Source organism: Marmota marmota, unplaced genomic scaffold (assembly GCF_001458135.2).
Source record: "Marmota marmota marmota unplaced genomic scaffold, marMar, whole genome shotgun sequence".
NCBI classification, from domain to species: Eukaryota; Metazoa; Chordata; class Mammalia; order Rodentia; family Sciuridae; genus Marmota; species Marmota marmota.
In genome coordinates, this window is record NW_026000185.1 from 16,268,200 (window position 1) to 16,292,019 (window position 23,820).

Sequence of the window (23,820 nt, forward strand, 5' to 3'; positions counted from 1 at the left end):
AAAAAAAAAAAAAAAAAAAACAAAACAAATCCCCTAACCACACATATTCCCATCTGTTCATAACGCCCTTCAACACTGAAAATTATGAAACTACACTGAATGACCCATGATTGGACTATTTACTGTGTGTCAGATCCTATGCTAAGTACTTTGCAGTTATTGGTCTTAGTCAATTCAAGCTACTATAACAAAATGTCAGACCAGTGTCTTTTTTTTTTTTTTTTTGGTACCAGGGATTGAACCCAAAGGCACTTAACCACTGAGCCTCATCCCCAGCCTTTTTTTATTTTTTATTTTGAGACAGGGTCTCACTAGGTTGCTTACAGCTTAAGTTGCTGAAGCTGGCCTCGAACCTACAATACTCCTGACTCAGCCTCCCAAGCCATTTGGATTATAAGCATGTGCCACCACACCCAGCTACACCAGTGTCTTAAATAACACACATCGATTTCTGTCAGTTCTGGAGGCTGGGAGGTCCAAGATCAAGATGGCAACAGACTGGGTTCCTGGTGAGGGCTCACTTCTTGGTTGCAGATGTTCACTTTCTCAGCGACTTGCTCATACGAATTTTAAGGGGACACAATTCAGTCTATAATATCACCCATACAGGGAAAATTTTACTTTAATTTTGTAAATTTAACTGTACTTTAATAATGAAAATTATGTATGTATTGTTTAAAGCATACCCTCTTATGTCACCTGATTTTGGTTTGGGGAAATAATTTTACATCTCTGTAAACTGTAGGTAACTGACACCAATGGAAAATTATTTCTCTCCATGGACATGCAAATGAATACTATCCTGGGAACACACAACCCTCTTCCTGTGGAAAAACCAGTTTGGCCTCCATTTGCACAAGCATTTCCATATCCCTGATTTATAACCTGTTCCCTGGATTCTCCTTTGAACTAGTTTTAACAGCTCACCAATTTCTTCATTAATGAGCTAAATAATGCTTTTAACGCACATTAGTCTCTTGAAAATTCTAAACATCTGGCAACATTGGATCTGGTTTTCCTCCTTGCACCAAATACCTAGAAATGTCAAGAGGCTGCAGTTAGAGAGAACGGTTCTCTAATTGCCAAAGACTACCCTTCACTTCCTGAGTATTTCCTATACTTATTACTTACTCTAAGTACCTTCAGTTATTTAACATTTTGACATCTACATCAGTGTTTTTCAAACTAACATGTATCAGAATTATCTGGAGGGCTTGTTACAGATTGCAGGGTCCCGTCCCACATTCTCTAATGGAGTAGGTTTGGGTTGAGGCCCCAAAATTTATCTTCCTAAAATAGATTAAAATAAAGGAAATGGAGAAGGAAGGATAGGATAACATAAAGATAAAGGGAAAATGGGTACTGCAGAAGGAGATGAGAGGTAGAGTGGAGGGATGGTAAGAGGAGGCAATGTAGAACCAACATTTTTTTTTTTTGGTACCGGGGATTAAACTCAGGGGTACTCGACTACTGAGCCACATCTCCAGCCCTATTTTGTATTTTATTTAGAGACAGGGTCTGAGTTACTTAATGCCTTGCTGTTGCTGAGGCTGGCTTTGAACTCACCATTCTCCTGTCTCAGCCTCCTGAGCCGCTGGAATTAAAAGCATGCACCTTGCCCAGCTTAGAATAAACTTTTAAGGGGCTGGGGATGTGGCTCAAGCGGTAGCGCGCTCGCCTGGCAACCAAAAATAAAAATAAAAATAAAGAAAGAACCAATCAAATATAAATACACAAGGGAAAGGAAGTCTAGCAGAGGAAGGAGAATGGGGGAGGGGAGAGGAGGGAGGGTGAGAAGGAAATGGGGAGGGGATCATGAACTGAAATCCAGTTCCATGCACCTGAAGGTTGTTGGGATAACCTCAACTATTGTATAACTATAAAGCTCTAATTTTAAAAAGTTTTTTTAATAAATCTTAAAAAAACAAAATAAGAATTTATCTTCCTAATGAGTTTCCAGATGATGCCAACCCTGCTGGCCTGGAGACTACAGTTGAAAGGTTAAAGAATAAATGGACCCTTCGGGGCACAGTGGCGCATGCCTGTAATTCCAGTGACTTGGGAGGCTGAGACAGGAGGATTTAAGTTTGACACCAACTTTAGCAACTTAGTAAGGCCCTAAGGATTTAGTGATTAAAAAAAAAAAAAAAAAACTATAAAAGGGCCAGGACTATAGCTTGGAGTTAGAGCGCCCTGGGTTTCAATCTACCGTACTACAAAAAAAAGAAAAGTATAAACCCACTATTTTGTATAATTACTATACAGTAATAACTATAAATAATATTTATTAAAAAAAGAATTCATAGCTGGGCATGGTGGCACGACCTGTAATCCCTGATACTCAAGATGGCCGAGGCAGGAAGACCACAAGTTTGAGGCCAGCCTGGGCAACTTAGTGAAATCCTGTCTCACCAGGGAGGAAGGGGGGAAGGGAAAGCAAAAATACTAAGGAATGATATTGGCCAAATTATACTGTGTGCATGTACGAATATGCAACAACAAATCTCACCACTATACATAACTACAATGCACCAATAAAAAATGTAGGGAAAAAATAATGAAATCTTGCCTCAAAAACTTTTTAGAAAGGGACTGGGATGTGGCTCAGTGGTAGAATGCTCCTGGGTTCAGTCCTCAGTATCATAACAAAAATACATTAATACGTACATACGTACATAATAGTTAAAAATTCAGATTTTAAACCAGAAGCCGCCTCTTCTCCAAGCCTACATTTTTGTGATTAAGTAGTTGTACCCCTTTTAGAGATGGCTTGGTCTCTCCAACTCACTACTCATGTCCCTTTCATTTATGTTACCTGAGTTCCTGTAGGCACCTGAGTTTGTGACACTCTTGCCTAGTTTCATACCTCATTCATACATTCTCTTAACATTCCAGATCATACTGATGGATTAAGTAATGGGCATAATACAGGAAGAGGGAGACGAAACCTGTGGCTCCTGCCCTCAGAGGCTCCCAGTCCAGTGGGGAGGGAGGACTATAACAGGGCGACAAGCACCCCGACAGGGTGGGGTTCTGCTCAGGAGGAGTGAGCTGCCTGGGAAATAGAGAGTCTGAAATAATTAGTAAGAAACAGACAGAGCCAGATATTAGATGAAATAAAGCAGAAGACAGGTCTTCTAGTCCTGATAGGAGCTGGAACTGAATGACTGAAAAATGGCCCTGATTCTTTATTCACACACAATTCACATATGAATCATGATGGCTTCCGGCAAGGAGATGTGAGCTGCCTGAGAAGGCACGGTGGCACCCCCCTGTCATCCCAGATGCTCAGGAGGCTGAGGCAGGAGGATCACAAGTTCAAAGCCAGCCTCAGCAAAAAGCAAGGTGCTAAGCAACTCAGGGAGACCCTGTCTCTAAATAAAATACAAAACAGCACTGGAGATGTGGCTCAGTGGTCGAGTGCCCCTGAGTTCAATCATCAATACTAAATAAATAAAGTAAAAATAAAAAGTCTGAAATAATCAGTAAGAAATAAAAACAGAGCCAGAAATTAGATATAAAAAGAGGAGCCCCTGATGGGTCTTCCAGTACTGATGGGAGCTGAAACTGAACTACTGAAAAAAGTGCCCCCCACTCTATTTAAGGGAAAGTACATCAAAGGCAGGGATAAGGTTTCAGCGGGAGGAGTCTTTGGTGCTTGCTTCTTGGTGTGGCAGGGATCTCACAGTAAACAGGTTGACTGGTATTTGGGCAAGCCACACCCATCTCCAGGAGGCTGTGTGGCTCCAAAGGGTCATTCCCATCTCCAGGGCTGTGCCAGAACTTGAGCACTGAGCTACAACAGGGTACACGTGGATCAGCGTTCACAAACCAGTGCATTCCGACCGGGGGCTCCCGAAACAGGCTTCCCTGCCTGATGGCTTTAACATCGCTCAGTTTACACACAGCTCAATTCACATATGGGTCACGGATGGCTTCCGGCAGAGGACCTCAATCTAAATGGATATAGAAGTAGAGGACTCTGACGCAGTCAAGAGGAGGTCAGGGAGAGCCCTGCTGAAGAAATGACGACTGAGCTGAGACTGGAGGGATGAACAGTGATTAATAAGAGAAGGGGGCGGGGATCAGGCAGAGGGATCGGCACACGCAAAGCCCTGTGATGGGGAAGAGCAGGGCCCTCTGGGGATCTGGCACCCACCCTTCTCCAGCACCTCGCACTGTGCCCCAGGTCTCCTCCTGTGTGCTCAGGCAGCCCTGACTGCCATTTCCTTCGCTATGTTGTAAGGAAGATCTGTCTTGCCTTTCTGGAGAGTGAGCTTTTATAGGCATGACATGTCTATTTCATTGAATGTCTGGTACTTAACTGGCACAAATTATGGTGGTTGGAACAGCCCTCTGTGGTGCTTAAAGCACCAGGGCAGGTTAACTGCACCTCTGACCTTCTTTCTCTACTTCTGCATGTTCCGTTCCATGGGCCTGGAATGTCCTCCAAATAACCTCAGGGTTGGCTTGTCAGATTTAGCAAGTTAAACTATCAGAATTCCAGGTAAATATGCACTTCTGGTACAAAACAATGTTTTTTTAGCATAAGTCCTAGTGGGGAACTTACTAAAAACAAAATTAAAAAATAATTTGTTTTTTATCTGAAATTAAAATTAAAAAGCAGCTGGGTGCAGTGGTGCATGCCTGTAATCCCAGAGGCTCAGGAGGCTGAGGCAGGAGGATCATAAGTTCAAAGCCAGCCTCAGCAATGGCAAGGCGCTAAGCAACTCAGTGAGACCCTGTCTCTAAATAAAATACAAAATAGGGCTAGGGATGTGGCTCAGCGGTTGAGTGCCCCTGAGTTTAATCCCCTGTTCCCCTCTCAAAAAAAAAAAAATTTAAAAGCAACAACTCACCTCCTAAAGTGTGTGTTCCCTGACTTGCCTCCTTCCCAAGGACAGCCACGTGCCTGTATGGCTTTGCCTGTCCCCCACACTGCTGTCACCTGTATACTTTCTACGACTGATCTACATCCTTTTTATATTTTGAGACAGGGTTGTGCTATATTGCCAAAGCTGGCTTTGAACCTGGGGTCCTCTTGCCTCAGCCTCCTGGGTTGCTGGAATTACAGGCACGTGCCTCTGCTCCCAGTCCACACACTTGTATTATCATAATCATTAATTTCTTTCCAGGCTGTGATCTCTTTGAGGCAGGAGTCTCATCTTTTGTCCATTTGTTTTTTGTCTATGAAGCTTAACAAATATCAACCCATCAGTAAATAGAGGCCACAGACCTCTGCAGGCGGGGTTCCACAGCTATGGCCTGTCTTACTCCTCTGCACACTCCCAGGCCCCCAAGGACCTGGCAAACAGTATGTGTCCCATAAATTAATGAAGACAAAATTCGATGGACTCAGCCAGACAGATTATAGATAGAAAAGACCCCTCCCTTTTGGGCATCTGTCCTAATGCAGTCAGGATGAGAAAAACGCTGTAGAGGCCAAATTGGACTTTCCCGGCTTGGACAGAAAGGCTAGGACCCCAACATTTTCCCCTGAACTAAAGGATAAGTGGGAAATCCCCAGGGTCTCATAAAGAGTTTAATGAGAGCCTAGCCAAGCTTGTACAGCCTTCTAAATTTAAAGAACTGTCATGTTCACATTCATATCATGTGAGTTACTGATGAAAATAGTAACCACAAATGATGTGAAGTTCCTGAACACTGCAAAACAGTATCTAATTAAACAGAGCCAGCCACTCTGCGCTTGACTTCACACTCTCACCATCTGATCCAACCAGATGTCTGTCTGGGCTTATTCAACATTTACTGACCCTGTACTGATCACAAGTTCAAAGCCAGCCTCAGCAACGGCAAGGCGCTAAGCAACTTGGTGAGACCCTGTGAACATGTGCCAATCTCAGCATGGGAGGCAGTGTTGGACAAGACGCATGAGGCTCCTGCATGCGTGGACCTTAGGATCGGACCCTGACAAGTGACTGTAGGACCAGTTACATATACAGTCATTTCCATAACCAACTCTTAATTATGTGCTTCGGAAAAGAACAGGGTGCTGATTAATGAGAAGGAGGAGGCCTCTGGAAGAAAGTCAGGGGCTTCCTTGGGGAGATGCTAATGGAGCACAGATTTGAAGGCTAAGAGGAGGATGAGGCAGAGGGGAAAGCAGAGGGTGGACAAGAGTGTTCTAGACATAGACAACAGCATGAGCAAAGGCGCTCAAGAACTTAAGGCAGGCTGATGTGGTCAAGGCCCAGAGAACAAGAGGCCATGGGCAGAAGGAATGAGTGAGGTATCACTGGAACATGTCAGATCTGCCAGGCCCTTTGATGGTTAATCATTTTTCTTTCAATTTTCTTGGGTAAAATACACATAAAATGTATTCTCTTAGCCATTTTCAGCATATAGGTCAATGTTATTAAACACATTCATAATATTGCACTACCGTCACCACCACTGTGATAATTAATTTTATGTCAACTTGACTGGGCTACATGGTTCCCAGAGAGCTGGTTAAACATCATTTCTGGATATGTCTGTGAGAACGATTTTGGAAGAGGTTAGCATTTGAATTGATGGACTGAGAAAAGCAGATGGTCATCCTAAAGGTGAGTAGGCCTGATCTGATCTTTTGAGGGCTTGAAAAGAAAAAGGTGGAGGAGTTGAATTGATTCTGCCTGACAGCACGAGCTGGGGCACTGGTACTCTGCCCTTGGTGCTCCCGGTTCTCAGGACTGAGTTGCACCACCAGCCTTCCTGAGCCTCCAGCTTGCAGAAAGCAGATCACGGGACATTTTAGCTTGCATTATCCTGTGAACCACTACCTGATCTTAACCCTCTTCCTAGATAAACATCCAGCTGATTCTGTTTCTCGGGAGGATCCCAACACAGGCCAGAATAGGCCACGATAAGCTGGTCATGACCGCAGCCCTCCTCCTCATCCAATCTTCTTCTTCCAGGCTCCCTGCTTCTGCTCTGGCCCTGCTCAGACCTCTCTTCAGCACAGCTGCCAGAATGATTTTACAAAAAAACACAAATCTGACAATGTCACTTCCCTGCTGGGAATATCTCAAGGCTTCTATTTTGTGAAGACCCAGATCCTTGACTTCACTAACTGAACGCCCACTTTGTTCAGGTACCCAGTACTCCCCACCCAGTCATGAACCCCAGGGAAAAGCAGACCCCACCCCCAGCTCAGACTGTCTACAGGGATCCTCACTTCCCCAGCAATGACGGGGAAGTCAGGAGGGGGGAGGTGCGTCAAGAAGAGTTTCTTTGATTTTAGAAGACAGGACCACAAAGAGCTGCTCTCTTCCCAAAGAAGGAAGTTCAGAGAAGCCGCCACCTGTGCAGACAAACCCAAGGCTGCTGCAGGTGCTGGGGCCAACAGAACAGAGGTGGAATGACCCTGGCTCTCATGGACATCACTAAATCAACCAGGCCTGGAGGCTGCCCTACCCCTGAACTTCCTGTTATGTAGGACAATAAATCATCTTGTTTAAACTGGTTAGAATCTGGATTGTGTTATTTGCACACATACCCCGATACATTTTGCTTGGCAAATAAAAGAGGTCATTCAGTTCTCATCTCTTCCCAGTTTCTCAGCAGTCACCTTTACTTCTCCCCTGACCCCAGTGCTTGGATCCACTCAAGTTCAATTTTCTTCCCTCTGCTTAGGATGCCCTTCAAACCCCCATCTGCCTGGGAAATTCCTACTCATTCCTCAGAGGTCACATAATCTGTTAAGTTACCTGATGGCTCCTCTGGACTCTTATTGCTTTTTTCAAAAAAGGTTTTCCTTTTCTCAGTATTAATTTTCCTGGTCCCTGGGAAGGTAAACAATTTTGTCATAAGCAAAACTATTAACTGATAAATAGAAATTGAATCCCGAGGCACTTTACCACTGAGCTACCTCCCCCGTCTTTTTTGAGCCAGGGTCTCACTAAGTTGCTGAGTGTCTTACAAAATTGCTAAAGCTAGGTGGCTGGGGATATAATACAGCTCAGTTGGTAGAGTCCTTGCCTCACATGCACAAGGTCCTGGGTACAATCCCCAGCACCACCAAAACACAAACAAACAAACAAAAAGAAAACAGCTAAAGCTGGCCTCAAACTTGCGATCCTCCTTAGCCTCCAGTCACTGGGATTACAGTGCCACTGCACCCAGTTTGAATAGACAACTTTATAATCCCAGCAATCTGGGAGGCTGAGGCAGGAGGATCACAAGTTGAAGGCTAGCCTGGGCAACTTAGTGAGACCCTCAGCAATTTAGTGAGAACCTGTCTCAAAGTAAAAAGGGCTGGGGACTTAGCTCAGTGGTGAAGCACACTGCATTCAGTCCCTATTATCAAAAACAAAACAAGTCTCTCATAAAGGTAGTATCTTCCAGGTCATGGATTAAAAGCCAATCATAGGCAATGGAGCACAGAGCTAAATAGCAAGTCTTGCAAAGAGGTAAGATTTCCTGGGGTAAATGAAAGTGATACTGGGGGACTATTAGAATGTGGCAGAGAGGCACCAGCTAATGACTACCACTTCTGACGAAATGGAATCTGACCGACAAAGCCCTCATTTTTTTCATGATTTTTACTTGAATCCATCCTAAATATCAGGCAGTGTGCCAGGCGCTATGGTTATACCGAGGAGCAACAGAGACCTCCCATCTGCCTTCATCTTTCATATATATACATACCCAGTGCAGATACTGGGATGGAACCGCTGAGCTGCGTTCCCAGTCCTCAGCCTCCCCAGTGGCTGGCATTATAGGTGTGTTACTCTACCTGGCCAATCTTTTGTTTTTTTGAGACACAGAGTGAACATGAACAAATGGACTATGTAATTTAATACAGTAATTAGTACTATAAAAAGTGATACGAATGAGATTCCAAATTTGGATATAAAAATCTAATTTTCTGGAGAGGATAATTTCTGAATGACTCTGAGAGAATATACTCAGGGAAGGAGCTGCCCGCTCACTCACTACAGGGGGTTCCCTGCAGCCACGGTCATATTACACGATTGTGTCCCACTGACCACAGCTGAACGGACCAGGGGAAGAAAGCTGACCCAATGAGCCAGTTAGATTCTCTCCTGGAGTATGGCTAGTCCACGCGGGTTATCTTGGCGGTGGTTGGAGGAGAGAGGAGTCAGCTTTGGAGCTGGGGCAGTTCTTCGACAAGCACAGAGATGCAGAAAAGCCAGTCTCCAGAGGGAAGATGAGAGGACAGGGACGGAGACAAATGTCAGAAGCTGTGTGGTCTCAGAGGGACAAAATGTGACTGCCTGGGGTCCCAGTGGGTTTCAGATACAGATTCTAATTTTTCTGAGGTCCAGTGGAAGTACTGCTCTTTGGACCCGTGAGAGTCCTATTCTTATCTATGAAATTAATTTGATAGATTCAGTTACTGAATATGTTTTGTCTTGCAACCAAGTTTCTAAGAAAGAAAATAACGTTGATCACAAGGGATGATAGCTAGTGTTTATCAGGTGCCAGGCAACACTCTAAGAACTTTGTGCTATCTATGCTAACCCACGTAACTCTTGGAGGCAGGTAAATTTTTATTCCTATTTTAAGGTTGAGGAAACTCAGGTGTAGAAGTCACACAGTAAATGGCAAAATCAGCGTATGAATCTAGACAGCTGGCCTCCATGTTCTTTATCACTGTGTTATTCTCTCAAAAACAGCGGGGGACAGACTTGAGGTTATTCACAATGCATGAAGTCATTTCAAACATTTCTACTAGTCCTGAGCAAAACCTCCAATTAGGAGATGCACACTTTTGCCTGGCTCAGTGGTGCACGCCTGGAATCCCAGCCACTCAGGAGGCTGAGGCAGGAGGATCCCAAGTTCGAGGCCAGTGTGGCAACTTAGTAAGACCCTTGGTAACTCAGCAATACCCTCAGCAACTTAAGACACTGTCTCAAAATAAAAAACAAATAAAAGGGCAAGGAATACAACTTAGTGACAGAGTACTCCTGAGTTCAACCCCAGTACCACAGGAAAAAAGAAAAAAAAAAAAGACATTTTCTACACAGCTCATACCAATTGAGGAAGCATAGCAGCAGCTGCATCGATTTGGCATTTTTTTTTTTTTTTTTAATATTTATTTTTTAGTTCTCGGCGGACACAACATCTTTGTTTGTATGTGGTGCTGAGGATCGAACCCGGGCCGCACGCATGCCAGGCGAGCGCGCTACCGCTTGAGCCACATCCCCAGCCCTCGATTTGGCATTTTAAAAAAATTGTGTTAAAGTTAAAAAAAAAATTTAATTGTGATAAAATGTTTTTTTTTTTTTTTTGTGGCAAAACACAAAAACATAAACTTTACCATCTCAACCATTTTTAAACGTACAGCTCAGCGGTATTACAGACATACCTCTGTGCCACTGTCACAAGCACCCATCTCCAGAACTCTCCCTCCTGTGAAACCGAAGCTGCAGAGCCATTAAGCAAGGACTCCCCATCTCCTCTGCCACAGCTGGCGACCTCCACCCACTGTCTGTAATGGGGCTATTCTAAGCACTTCCCATATGTAGAATTATGGAGCATTTGCAGTTTCGTGACTGACATTTACTTGGCACAGGGTCTTCAAGGTTCTTCCATGTTGGCAGCATATGTCAGAACCAGTTTAGCATTCTGATCACTCAACTCTGTTAAAAACACTCACATTTCCTGGGCACGGGCCAATGCATTTCTTGTAACCATTCTTAACATCTCAGAAGCAGAAGCTTTGGTGCCACTTGGTAGTTGGGCTGAGATTCTGGGTTGTCACAGACCTGAGTTCCTTTTTTTTTGAGAAGAGCGTCCCGTTATGTTACCCAAGCTGGTCTCAAGTTCCACGTTCAGCCTGAGTTCTGCCTCATTTCATATCCTCAAGTGTTACTTAACTTTTCAGAGCCTCAGTTTCAACGTATATAACATTGGAAAAAACACCACTTTCCCCCTGGGGTTGTGAAGTTTTAACAAGATGATGGGTTACAGCATTTAAAAAAAAAATTAAATTTAAAAAAAAATTAAAAAAAAATTTATTTAATTAAATTTAATTTTTAAAATTAATTTTTTTTTTAAAAAATTAATTCTTAGCACCGCTTTTAAATTTTTAAAATTAATTTAAAAGCGGTGCTAAGAATCAAGCCTGCTAGGCAAGTACTCTACCACTGAGCCCAGCTCTACCCCAGCCCCAATGGGTTACAGCATTTGCCAGCACAATCACAAANAGCTACTCCTAGTCACCTAAGACCCTAAGAAGAAATCTCATTTTGGAAATCTGCAGACAATGACTTACAAATAATGGCACAGAGGTGGATGTGAAGAAAGACACACAAGGGCAGGGTGAAGGTCTCCAGCCCAAGGATCCTATCTGGAGAACTAGAAACAGATGACCTTCAGAGAAAGGAGTCACAGGCTGTCCAAGGTTCAAGGACAAAAGTAGCATAAAACACAAGGGCTCACCCTTGGCAGAAGTATGATTTCTCCCATTTCAACCCCAAACAAAGCCTGCTCAGCCCTGCTTGTCTATTATCTGTCATCGTTTTAACTCCAAACTGCACCACAAAAGTGAGATCCATAGTTCAGGCTGCTGCCAAACTGTGATAAGCTGAACTGTGTCCTCTTCAAATTCATATGATGAAGCTCTAACTCACAGAATGTGGACTGCATTTGGACCCAGGACCGTTAAAGAAGTCACACAGTGAGGCTGTTAGGGCGAGCCCTGATCTGACTGGCATCCTCGTCAGAGGAGATGAGGACACACAGGGAGATACTGGGTTTGTGTGCACAGAAGAAGACCCTGGGAGAACACAGCAAGGAAACGGCACCTGCAAGCTAAGGAAAGAGGCCTTGGGAAAACCGCTCGATCGTGGACCTTCAGCCTCCAGATCTGTGAAAAAATAAATCTCTGTTGTTCTGCGGTATTTGGTTATGGCGGCTGCAGCATACTAACCCCTGAGCTCTCTGGGGTTACACTGTTTGGGGCTGTGTAATGTGATTTGAAAGAACAGACACAAGAACATCCCTCCCAGAGTCAAGGAGGTAAGATGGCTGAAGACCTGCCACGGAGCATGGATACACCGTACATGTAACACACGTATGCAGCAGGGATTCCGGTCCATGTTCAGCTCCTTCCGCAGTGCTCCGGAGGGCCCCAGGCCTCCCTTTCCTCTCCTCTGAAGGCAGCTCCCAGGTCCACAGGTTCCTACAGCTGCCTCCACTGTCCTGCACATCTTCTCCCTAACTGGAGAGCACCTTCTGGATTCGTTCCCGCACTTCTGTTGGTCCCAGGGACACCATCATCTCAGCTACAGGGGGTCCTTGCTAAGAAAGAAAAGGGAAAACAACGCCTTATTGTCTTAAACCGCCTAAGGAACTTGTGCTGAGCCTCAGCCTGCAGAAGACATGCCCAGGCCAGCCCCAACCCGGCCGCCTGCATCCCAGGAGCAGGCCTTGTATTTTATAAGTCTTGGACTTCCCTGGATGAGGATGGGTCTCAGGGGACTGTCTTTCTGTATTAAGCAAACTTGTTATGTCTCCTACCCTCAATAACCTGCAAACCCCGTGAAGGCAGGGATCACGTGTCTGCACCAGACCTAGCATGGTGCTTGCTTACAGCAGCTACTCCCTAACTACAGTTCACCGAACGAATGAAGGAGAAGGCGATCATGTTTCACTCATCTTTGTATCCCCCCAAACTGAGCTCAGAACCTGGCAATAAATGTGAGTTGCAAAGCTACGGGAGGTCCCAGGGAACAGTTCAGCCCAGCTCCCTCCTCACCAGCTGTCCACTGAGGGCCACTCGGAGGAGTTTCATCACGTTACTGTGCTTTGTGCCTTCCAGACCTTCCGACAGCTTCTTCAGTTCTCCATTCAGCACATCCTGCGTTAAGCTCACGCCAGATTTTTCCAAAAGCCTGGAAGAGGGTCGGTCTATAAGGGGCTTGCGTAGGTCAATGGCAAGTGGGTGGGAGGGTGCCTTCACAGGGATATCACTTAACCACAATACAAGCCCAATTGTGTGTGTGTGTGTGTGTGTGTGTGTGTGTGGTAGATGGTAGATATCTATCATCCCCCATTCAAGCTGGATAAACAAAAACAACAAGGGGACCACATACAGAGATAACCCAAGCTCAAAGTCGCCATAATAAGAGGATTTTCTAATTGCTACCTCTGAGTCCTGTAATCTCTGTCCTAGTTTTCTCATGTGTGTAAGTGGGGATAATTATAGCATCTGCACTTCACTGGGCTATGTGGAAAGTGGAAACTTGAAGGTGCTAAGCACGGGGCCTAAACACAAGGTACACGCTGAAGAGCATTAGGTTACATGTCTCCACAGAAACTTTAAAAAAATTAGCTGACACTTATTATATTCAAGAGCTCAGATACATTACAAGAGGACTTAAAAAGAAATTTAGAAATAGATTAGACACAGGATAAAAGAACAGATAATTTCTGAAAATTATCTGAAACACAGTTTCAAGATTGGCTGGGGAAACCTATTTAAGAAGCATCCAGAAGACCAGAGGAACAGACTGAGACCAACTTGCTACAGCCTCTCTTCCCACAAACCAAAGCACTTAAGGATCTAAACTCCAAGGGGCCAGTCACTACCCCCGCAAGTTCTGGTGTCCAGCTGAGGTCCTCTCCGAAAAGCATGCTCGAGTTTCCAGAGCGATTTCCCATTCAGCCACAGTGTGACTGCAAACCATCTGGTCCAGCTCTGAGTGAGGTAAGCAAGAGGTGGAGTAGGCTAGTTGGTGTATCCACAGAACTTCCAGCTCCCCTAAGAGTCTACCTGAGATTTTAAACTGGAGACCCTAAAGAGGGACTGAGGCGGGGAGTCTCACTGTTACAGATGATCCATGAGGCCGATCTGATATGACCTGCTACTCACAATGGGGTCCACACAGCTGGTTCCAAAGGTCTGCTCAGCATGAACTACTGGCTCAGAGAACAGGGTTCATAAGTGATTTGAAGAAATTGCTTTTCGCACACACTCTGTGTTCTTACTAACTGCCAGTACTTCAGCAACTAGCTTCAGTTTAAGACAAAAATGTCCAATTCCTACTGCATCATCGCCGTGTTCTCAATATTTTTGTCTTCCTAAATTTGTATGTTGAAACCCTACCTCCCAAGATGATGGTGTGAAGGAGTGGGTTTTGGTGAAGGAAAGGGATTGGTACTCATATAAGAGAGACTCCAGAGAGCTCCCTTATCCCTTCTGCCAGTGAAAGGACAGAAGAGCAACAGGCCACAAAAGCAAGCCCTTAACACTGAATCAGCTGGCCTGCTGATCTGGGGTGGCCAGCTCCAGACCTCAGAGAAATCACGTCAAAGCCACCAGTCTATGGTACTTTGTTATGGTAGCCCCACTGGACAAATATAATCATTAACTGGGCCACATGATTGCAGCTATTTATGAAATTAAAAAGATGAAATATAAAATATAAAAGGTAATTTGGGGAAAAAAACCCAGATACTCCCCCTAATGTCATTATGGGCAAGCAGGCTGCCAAGGAACAGATGAAGGGATGACAGCCCCTGGCGGCCACTCATGGCAGCTCGGGACATGGGACATGGGACATGTCAGAACTGGCCCAGAGCTTGGCTGGACACAAAAGGGACTTCTAGTGATCTGGCAGGTTCTGAACATTCGGGTGTCAAATTTCCTGACTTGAGTGGGAGTCCAGAGTCTGTGAACTCTAATGCCCTGGCAGGAAGGAAGAGTCTTGGTGAATTATACCTAATGGCCCCACTGCAGATGTCTGAATGAAGAGCAGCGGCAATGACAACTACTGGGAGTTCATTTTCCAGAGTCACTTACAAAAATGCTTACTAGTACCCATGTGAGGTCCTTCAGGGCAGCATTACTTGTAACAGCAGAATTTGGAAGCAACCCAAATGTGCAGCAATAGGAGACAAACTCAATAAATTATAGTAAGTGGCTATATATACATATAACACATCTGACATATAAAACAGCACACTGAACGCAAACACACACATTTTCTATTATTTTCTAATGTAATAATCACAGCAAAAGCAGAGGTAAGTAAAACAAATATCTGTGGTTTTGGCTGCTAAGCATCCATCCCGTTTTCTTCTGATACCAGTTTCCCAAATCTCCCTGGGGAATTCTCAGCCATGTGTTAGCTGGAGGTCCACTAAGGGTCCCGCACATGGCCTAGGTCTAAGCCAACCAGCACATGGCATTCCTCAGGCCTCAGTGGTTCAGGGAAAGGAAGACAAAACCAATCAGCTCCTATTAATCTCAAACCATAGGGAAAGAGGTTAATCCTAGAATACTGTCTGAAGCTGATTTTTTTTTGGGGGGTGGAGGGGGGTAGATACCGGGGATCAAGCTCAGGGGTACTCAACCACTGAGCCACGTCCCCAGCCCTATTTTGCATTTTATTTAGAGACAGGGTCTCACTGAATTGCTTACGGCCCTGCTAAGTTGCTGAGACTGGCTTTGAAATTGTGATCCTCCTGCCTCATCTTCCCGAGCCTCTGGGATTACACATGCGCACCACCGTGCCCAGATGAAGCTGAGATTTTGAGGCATACAGTGGCTGAGGCTATCTTACAAAAACTGTGCTGTTAATGATCCCCCAGCATCCCTTTTTCACTTTATCTATTTAGCAGGGTTGGGGATGGAACCCAGGGCTTCACACGTGAAGCAAGTACTCTCATACTGAGCAAATCCTCAGCCTTGATTTATTTATCTTTTTTTTCACGTCAGTCATGCAATGTGCTGATATTGTAACAAGGCTTAGAGGGAGGGACATCTCACACAAGAGTGTGAACACCCAATCATCACACTTAAGAACCGGAGGATCAGTCTTATTTATTTTCCAAAGACAGGGTCTTGTTTTGTTGCTCAGGCTGGTCTTGAATTCCTGAGCTCAAGCAATCCTCCTGCCTCATAACAGTTGTTTTGGTTACAAGGGCAAAAACAACCAACGAGGCACTCAACACCATGTCCAGCTTTCTCCTTTTCTTATGCAGTAATAGAATTTTAAGTTGGGCACGTGGCTGTCAAATATTAAAACTACACTTCCAGATTGCCTGGCAGCTAAGTGTGGCCCTGAGACATAACTCTAGAATATGGGTAGAAATGGTGTGTGCAGCTTCAAGGAAGGTCCTTAGGGAGAAGGAATGTCCTATCCCCTGTCACCTTTCCTCCCTCCCCTTCTGGTTGAATGGTGGACAGTCCATGAGCCACCACAGACCACAGACAGGAGTGAAACTGAAGAGGCAGGACCCTTAGGACAAAGATAAAAGCTATTTAGTCCCAGACCACCTCCTGCAGGCTGCCAGGGAGACGTGGACTTCCATTTCTTCGGGTAGAGAGCCCCCTTCCACCTGCCCAATACAGAGCTCTGCAGAAAAAGCAGCCATGGAGGAGAGGGAGAGTGCCAAGGACAAGTCGGTGTCGGCCATACGGTGTGGCCCCTCACCAGCAGAATCCAGGCAGCACGTCCTCTGGCCTTGGTAGGCGTGGACACCCTTTCCCTCTTGCTTGTGCCATCCTTGGTTGTTTTTACCCTTGTAACCAAAACAACTGTTATGATTCCAGAAAGAACCAGTCCCACAGACAGATGAAGAAATGAAGCTCAGAGAGCTCCACTTGGCCAAGAGAAGCCACCTTGGCAAGAAGAATCAGCTTGGTAAGTGGCAGAGCTAGGATGTAGCCCAAGTCGGGCCAAGCCGCTGAACCCACCGCCTGCGCCCAGGGAGAGGTTGGTCCTTTAGGCTGCCTCCTACCCTAAGAAAGCCACAGCGAGCCATTCTCCCCAGCATGGGCCTATGCTGGGGGTCCCACAGGCCAGGCCAGGGGGAAGGGGCCGGGGGAGAGAGAGGGGAAGGAGAGTGGAACCTTGAGCTCAGTCTGCAGTACTCACCTCAGCAAGCGCTCAGCGATCACATCCACCTTCTCTGAGATGGTGCCCAGCTGTGCTCGACCCACAGCAGGCCGAGTCCACAGGTAGGAGTAGGCTGGGGAGACCAAGTCCTGTAGGCGGCAGATGTGACCCTAGGGAAGGAGGCCATCATTGCATGTGTGGGAGTAAGCTCTAACCACCCTGGAAGGTGTTTAAACCCACATTTGGAAGGAATGGCTCATCCTCTCAAAGTGCCATCTTCACACCTGTCGCAGCAAGATGATCCTCTCCACATAGGCTGGGTCCAAGACATCCCGGTCTTGCAGACGGCTCCCAAATGCCTCCTCCACAAGGGCCTGCAGCTGCCCCACCAGATGGTGCCTCTGGGACTCACTGCTCACCAGCCGTCGGAGGTGCAGCCTACAGGAGAAGTCAGAGGGCCACGCTGCCTTGGCACCCAACCCCTCTCCCCAGGGAAGCCAGCTGGCTTGAAGAGTGACACATCACATGAATCCCCTCCCCCAGCATTAGAAGCAGGACTGTACTTCACACTTATAAAAGGAAGGGGAGACAGGGGATCTTACTAAGGTTACAGTAAGCCCACGGGTCGAGGCCACGGCACACGTTTTGTTGCCAGCACTTTTGGCTGGGGGGTGCTAGGGATCAAGTACAGGTCCTTGTACCTGCTAAGCAGGCCTCACCACTGAGCTACACCCCAGCCCAGGAGCTGGTTTTTTAACGAGGAAGAGATCATGTTAGACAGTCAGGGCTTCCTTTGGAAAATGAGGAGAGCTGCTGCAAAGGGCCCTCGTCCGCACAGCTTCCGCTGGCTGGAGCAGGCTGGAAGCCTGGCTTAGACCCCAGAGGCCTCCAGGTCACCTGTTCCTCTAATTCCTTGTCTGTTACTTGGCTCTCCGCTTCCCTCATGCTCCCTGTCTGGCCTCAACAGGCATCTAAGTTTATAAAGCAGAATCTGGAGCGTCCGCCTCCTAGCCTTACTACATGATGGGGCTTTGGTGTAAAAGGAGAGGTCAAAAATACAGACCCTAAGATTTGGAGCAGAGTGTTGTTTGAAGTATTTGTTGAAGTTTAAGCCTGGCTTTTCTTTCCAGCTGAAATCTCTCTATTTCAGAATTCTTTTAACTGTGGATTCTCTTCTTTGGAAATAGTAAAATCTCTAAGAATCCAAGCCTAGACCAGGTCCTGTCATCCTCAGTCCCCTAGGCTGCCATCCCCTCTCCCTGGCAGGACTAGAGGGGCCAGAGAGAGAGTGGTACAGGGTCAGGGACCATTCTGAGACACTGGGCTCCTCGTCTGAGACGCGGTAAAGAAGGCAGGTAGCAAGGAGTGGAGAAGCACCTCACAGGCTCTGGAATCGGACTGGCCTGAGGACGAGGCCTGCCTGCCAGGTGTTTGCAGTAAGTTACACAACCACAGGGAGGTGGGGATCCTCACCCATAAAGATAAAGTGGGGACAATAAAAGGACCTCCTCACAGGGTAGCTATGACAATTAAATGAGGGACTGCAAGTACAGCCCTGATAGCAAGGTCTGCACGCCACATTTGGAAACTACTGACAGGAGGGGGTCTGAAAAGAGGCTCCGGCATGTGACAGGGTGGAGAGGTGAGACCTCTAGAGAAGTTTCTGGATTGCAAACTGGTCAAAACATAGTTTTAAAACAAATTTTTAAAAGGTATTAAGGAAACACATGAATGCAGTATTGAAACTGTTTTTAGAATCTGCTTAGCAGCTGGATGGGACAGAAGAAAGAAAGAAAAATGAAGACAGAAGAACAAAACAAGACCAAAAAAATCCAAGAGCCCCTCATGGCCATGTTTGAAATAAACCCGTAAGGTCCAGGACCTGGGACACAGCAAGTGCTAAATAAAAGTTAATAACTATTGTCACTTTCACCACACCACTAGTACTGCTGCTGCTATGGCAACTGTATTTATTATTGTTTCTTAAATAACCACAGCAATGGCTTGAGGAATGTCTGAAGATAACCACTTTGGCTACATTAAGCCTTTGGCAGCAATCCTAATGCTCCACCCCATCCCTGACTCTCACTAATCAAAAGTCCACCTCTGTCTTTCTTACGACCCCCCCCCCCCACCGGGTGCTTCTGAGAGGACTGGAATGAAACACTAAGTATCTCTCCTCTCCTGGCCCCATTCCCCTAGAAATATCACTTTCTCTATAATAAAAAGGAGACATGCATGTGGTGTTTAATATGTATGCTGCACTCACTCTTGCACACTCCATGCAAGAGACGGCCACTGTTCACTGTGGAAACTTGAATTATTTAAATTCTGACTTGGACTTTGCACAGGTAACACAGGGCAAGATCATAAGACTGACCTCGAGGTCTGATGGGAGAAGTACATGAAATGACATCCTTAGAACAACTGCAGGGCAGGTTGCCTAGCATGCATGCAGCCCTGGGTTCAATCCCCAGCACCAAAACACAAAACAGTACAAACACACACACACACAAAACCTGCAGGTGAAGTGAATCTCTGTACCAGTAGGAGCTTATCCCCAAAGCAGTGCTCAAAAAAGGTGCTGAAAGGTGCCTGGTCCCTAACAGTGCCTGGCCCCAATTGGCAAACTGGATCAATGGCCTTATCCCTAATGCCCTTTGACTGACACGTCACAATGATACCTGAACTTGAACGGTGAGCCTACTGGAGGTTCAAAGTGAAGACCTACTTGATAGCAGCTACCTGAAACATTAACCTGATGCCATGAGATGGTGCTGGTTCCCTGAGCTGGCCGGGGAGAGGATGGGTAGATTCTAAATGAAGACGTTCCCCTCCAGGCTTCGGGTCATAACAGAATCCATGCAAGGGGTGTCCAGAAACAATGGCAATGATAAAATCAGCCCCACCCACTTACTGAGCACTTTCTGTGTGCCAGGAGTTGTGCAAGATACCTTCACGCAACACTTAATTCTTACAACAATCACATACGATGGGCATTATTAGCCCTAGAGTAAAGAAGATAAAATGCAGGCCTGAGGAGTGACTTGCTATGACCCCGCAGCATTAGACACTAGAGCCAAAAGTCACAATCAGGTGCACGGGACTCCAGAGCCCACTCCACCTTCCACCGTGAGCTACAAGGCCCTTTCCCACCAGATCTTCATGCTCCCTACTCACCTGTTGAATTCTGGGAGCTTCTCCAGGTCCAGCAGGGACGAGTGGCAGGTGATCCGAGTCAGGTCGAACTGTGCTATCAGCTCCGGCAGGGTCCTGCCCATTTGGTTCTCTGCAAGTGAGGCCCGTCCAGCGGCTCAGCTTCCTCCCTCCCGTCCTCCTTCCACTTTCTTTTGTGGGGGAGAAGGGGACAGAATCTTGCTATGGTGTCCAGCTGTCCCTGAACTTGTGATCCTTCTGCCCCACCCTCCCAAGTAGTTGAGATTAGAGGTGCACACCATCACGCCTGACCTCCTTCCACTTCTGAACACGAGAACTCTGGATTCCCCGTTCCACTCCAACCCCAGGGATCTGAATTCTAGATATTAGGGCCCAGATGAGCCTCTCATTTTCAGAAAAGGTTCTTTCTGTCAGTAAGGGAAATATAAGTCTGAAAGTAGGCAAAATCAATCCTTGTTACCCTAAAAGACACCAGATGCAAGAACAGTGTGCCCACTGCCTGGCTGTACCAGATTCCAATTTGATTGTAAAATATACTGATGCCCAGAACCAAACTTGGTTCCAGAATGTAACCACTGTTCAGAACTGCAGTGCCTGAAGCTGATTCATATAAGTAGCTGCTCCTTCCTATGCGTCAGTAGGCATAGTGGACATGGAAAAGACTCAAGTGCTAGATCCCTCACTAGCTGTGTAACTCTGGCAAGTTACTCAACCTCTCTGAGCCTGACAGAGGGATTAGTCCCCAAGGATATTTTAAGAGTTAAATGAAGTAAAAGCAGAATAAATCATGAGCAGACTGCTCTGGCCACATTTCCAGAAATCTCTGCCATAAGAAGTCATTCTATTTGATGCTTGATTCTACAAGATCTGGGTTCTAAATTCTGGGCCAAGTTTAAGGACTCAGCTCGGAATAAACTGAATTTGTAGTAATGTTAGTATTGTGGTTAAAGTATACGCTTGTATAATAGCAATAATCACGGGAGTTATAATTTTTGTGCTTATTATACAGCAGGCTCTGAGCTGGTAGCCTTGTGTTCATGAGCTCAGTTGAATTCTAACATAACCCTATGAGGCAAATATTTATCCCCACTGTACAGATGAGGCAAATGGTACTTTAAGCTCTGTAAGAACAGGAACTAGGCCTACTATGGTGATTATCTGGAGCCCCAGCACTCTACGAGCTGTCTGGCTCAATAAATATTTGTTGAATATTGTTGAATAAAAAAATGAACGTGTCCAAGATCACGTGGCTAGTAGGTGGCAAAGTTGGGACTGATGACCAGGTCTGCCTGGACCAAGGGCCCTGTTCCTCAGTGTCACACTCCGCCACCCTGACTGCTCTGGTGAGTGGGTACCTGCAAACCCCGAGCCACAGTTGGTGATGATATCAAGCAAGGCTTCAGGCAGAAAGCCAGCAGCAGCAAAATGCTCCAGGAAAATGTCCCCTTGCCTCTTGGACAGCTTGCTGCCATCCCTGTTGAGCAGCAGGGGCAGGTGGGCAAAGTGTGGTGGCTGCCAGCCCAGGGCCTGGTAGAGAAGCAGGTGCTTGGAGGTGGAGACGAGCCACTCGGAGCCTCGCAGCACATGGCTGATGCCCATGTGGTGGTCGTCCACCACACAGGCCAGGTGGTAGGTGGGGAAGCCATCACTCTTCAGGATGACTGGGTCCCCCTCCACGCTGGCCACTTCATGCCGACTCCAGCCATATACTAGGTCCTGGAAGGCTGGTGCCTCCTCCTCCAGGCGGAAGCGGATAGCAGGCTTGGGATCCTTGGCCAGTTTCTGGGCCACCTGCTCCTGGCTCAGATTCCGGCACCGATTGTCATACCTGTTGGGGAGCAGAGCAGCATGACAGCTAAGAGAAATGCTGCTGGACGTGGTCCTACCTTTGTCTCTGATAGATGCATGACACTGGGCAAGTCACTTACCTCCTTAAGCTATCTCATCATCCTAGAATGGGAATAATAGTAGATGTTGTGTGGAAAACTGAGATGACACAAGAGGCAGACACTCGTGTTTGCCACCGTATCAACTACTCCCCTCTTCTCCCTGCTGATGAGGAAATGGCAAGCTGCCTAGACTGAGGGTTGAATCTAGACAGCAGGCAGTGAAGGTCTGAGGCCTACCAACAGCCAGGGAGAGAGGATGGAAGCAGATCCTCCTGGACCAAGCCCTAGGATAACTTCAGGCCTGCCTCAGACCCAACTGCAGCCCTGAGCTAAACCCTGAGCCAAAGAATCTGGCTCAGTGGTGCTCAGACGCCTGACCCATAGAAACCATGAGGCAACTAAAGCTGGAGGTAACTGGTTATGCAACAACAAATGACAAACACATCCAAGTCTGGGGAGGCATCGGAAATAGGCTGTGGCCTCACCGGGGCGTCTGATGGTTCCTCAGGGCCTCCTTCTTTAGGAGTTCCAGCCGCTGTGGAGAGCAGAAACAGGGATAGGCAGCTCCCGTCTTCAGCAGTGCTTCTGTGGCCTGAGCATACAGTGCCAAACGCTGAGATTGCTGGTAGGGCCCCGCAGGACCTCCCCGGCGGGGGCTCTCATCAGGGGGGATGCCTGAAACACAGGTAAGGAATCTCTATCAAATAACACCCAAGGGGCACACAGCGCTCATTCCCAGGAACTATCACAGGCGCTTTGCATGCTAAACCTTTCAGGCCTCAGAAGGTCACAAGGTCAATACTATCATAATTTCCCTTTTCCAGATGAAAAGGGAAAGACAGAGGGGTTGAGCGTTAGAGGCCACAGTCTGGTGGAGTGAGGAGTCAATCAAGGAGGGTGTGGGCCCTCCACTGCCCATCTCTCCATCCACCACTGCCCTGATGAGGGAGAAACCAGCCCAGGCCTGGAACAGCGAGTGGACCAAGGAGAAGTAAGCAAAGTTCAAGACATGCCTGTCAGGCTCGGATGGAATCCTGGCTGCGCCACTCACTAGTTGTGACAAGAATTACAAAGAGTGCTGATGTGTGAGTGCTAGGGTGCCAAGCTCTCTGCAGGCTTCTTTATGTTATGTGACCTCCCTGAAGCCTTGATGTCCCTCCCAGGTAGGTGCTGATATCCCATCCTGTCAGGAAGAAACAGAGGCCCAGAGGTGACAAGGTACATTAAATGGTCAAAGATAAGGGGCATCACCGGCCCCAAACCCCCATTCTTTTCCCCCACTTTTTTATTGGTGCATTATGCTTGTATTTAACAATGGGATTTCCTGCTACATACATGTCCATGCACACGATACGACAATTTGGCCAATATCACTCCCCACATGTCTACCCTCCCTCCCCATCTCCTGCCCCTTGTCCCTTCCCTTTAATGGTCATGAGACACCCCCTACACACCTTTTCCTTTTTTCTGTCTAGCTTTCACATATGAGAGAAAACACAACTCTTGACCTTCTGAGTTTGGTTTATTTCACTTAATACAATGGTCTCAGTTCCATCCATTTTCCTGCAGATGACATACTTTCATTTTTCATTATGGTTGAATAAAACTCCATTGTGTATACATGCCACATTTTCTTTATCCATTTATCGCTTAATGGACACCCAGGCTAGCTCCATAGTTTGGCTATTGTGAACTGTGCAGCAATAAAATGGGTATGCATATGTCACTTTAGTATGATGACTTTAATTGTTTAGAATAAATACTGAGGATTGGAGTAGCTGGGTCAGATGGTGGTTTCATACCCAGTCTTTTGAGAAACACCTATACTCATTTCCATAAAGGGTTGTTCTAATTTACAATCCCATCAACAGTGTAGAAGTGCTCCTTTTTTTCCACATCCTCTCCAGCATTTATTATGGTATTCTATTTTGGTGCGGGGG

At 46.4% G+C, this 23,820-nt stretch overlaps 2 protein-coding genes and 1 non-coding gene across 4 annotated transcripts in view; all 3 read right to left on the bottom strand.

Annotated features, from left to right (window-relative positions):
* Positions 1-10,375, bottom strand: part of Gga2 (golgi associated, gamma adaptin ear containing, ARF binding protein 2) — a 43,803-nt gene extending 33,428 nt beyond the window's left edge. Inside the window, exon 1 of one of the 2 annotated variants that reach the window (XM_048789656.1) lies at positions 10,334-10,375. In XM_048789656.1, coding sequence (XP_048645613.1) covers positions 10,334-10,360 — 27 coding nt within the window. In that variant the 5' untranslated portion in view covers positions 10,361-10,375. Of the gene's footprint in view, positions 1-1,471; positions 1,487-10,333 lie in introns of those variants that run through there. The other variant, XM_048789655.1, reaches the window with a different exon arrangement.
* An 805-nt stretch (positions 10,376-11,180) lies between these two features.
* Ears2 (glutamyl-tRNA synthetase 2, mitochondrial) overlaps positions 11,181-23,820 on the bottom strand; it is an 18,825-nt gene continuing 6,185 nt past the window's right edge. Inside the window, exons 3-9 of the mRNA XM_015491172.2 lie at positions 22,366-22,555; positions 21,347-21,819; positions 19,995-20,103; positions 17,099-17,252; positions 16,854-16,984; positions 12,728-12,863; positions 11,181-12,270 (exon numbers count right to left, since the gene is read on the bottom strand). Of these exons, the coding sequence (XP_015346658.1) occupies positions 12,187-12,270; positions 12,728-12,863; positions 16,854-16,984; positions 17,099-17,252; positions 19,995-20,103; positions 21,347-21,819; positions 22,366-22,555 (1,277 nt within the window). The 3' untranslated portion in view covers positions 11,181-12,186. The remainder of the gene's footprint in view (positions 12,271-12,727; positions 12,864-16,853; positions 16,985-17,098; positions 17,253-19,994; positions 20,104-21,346; positions 21,820-22,365; positions 22,556-23,820) is intronic.
* Positions 15,686-15,787, bottom strand: LOC125612432. Its single transcript, XR_007342795.1, has one exon. It is a non-coding gene; the product is annotated as a small nucleolar RNA U13 (small nucleolar RNA).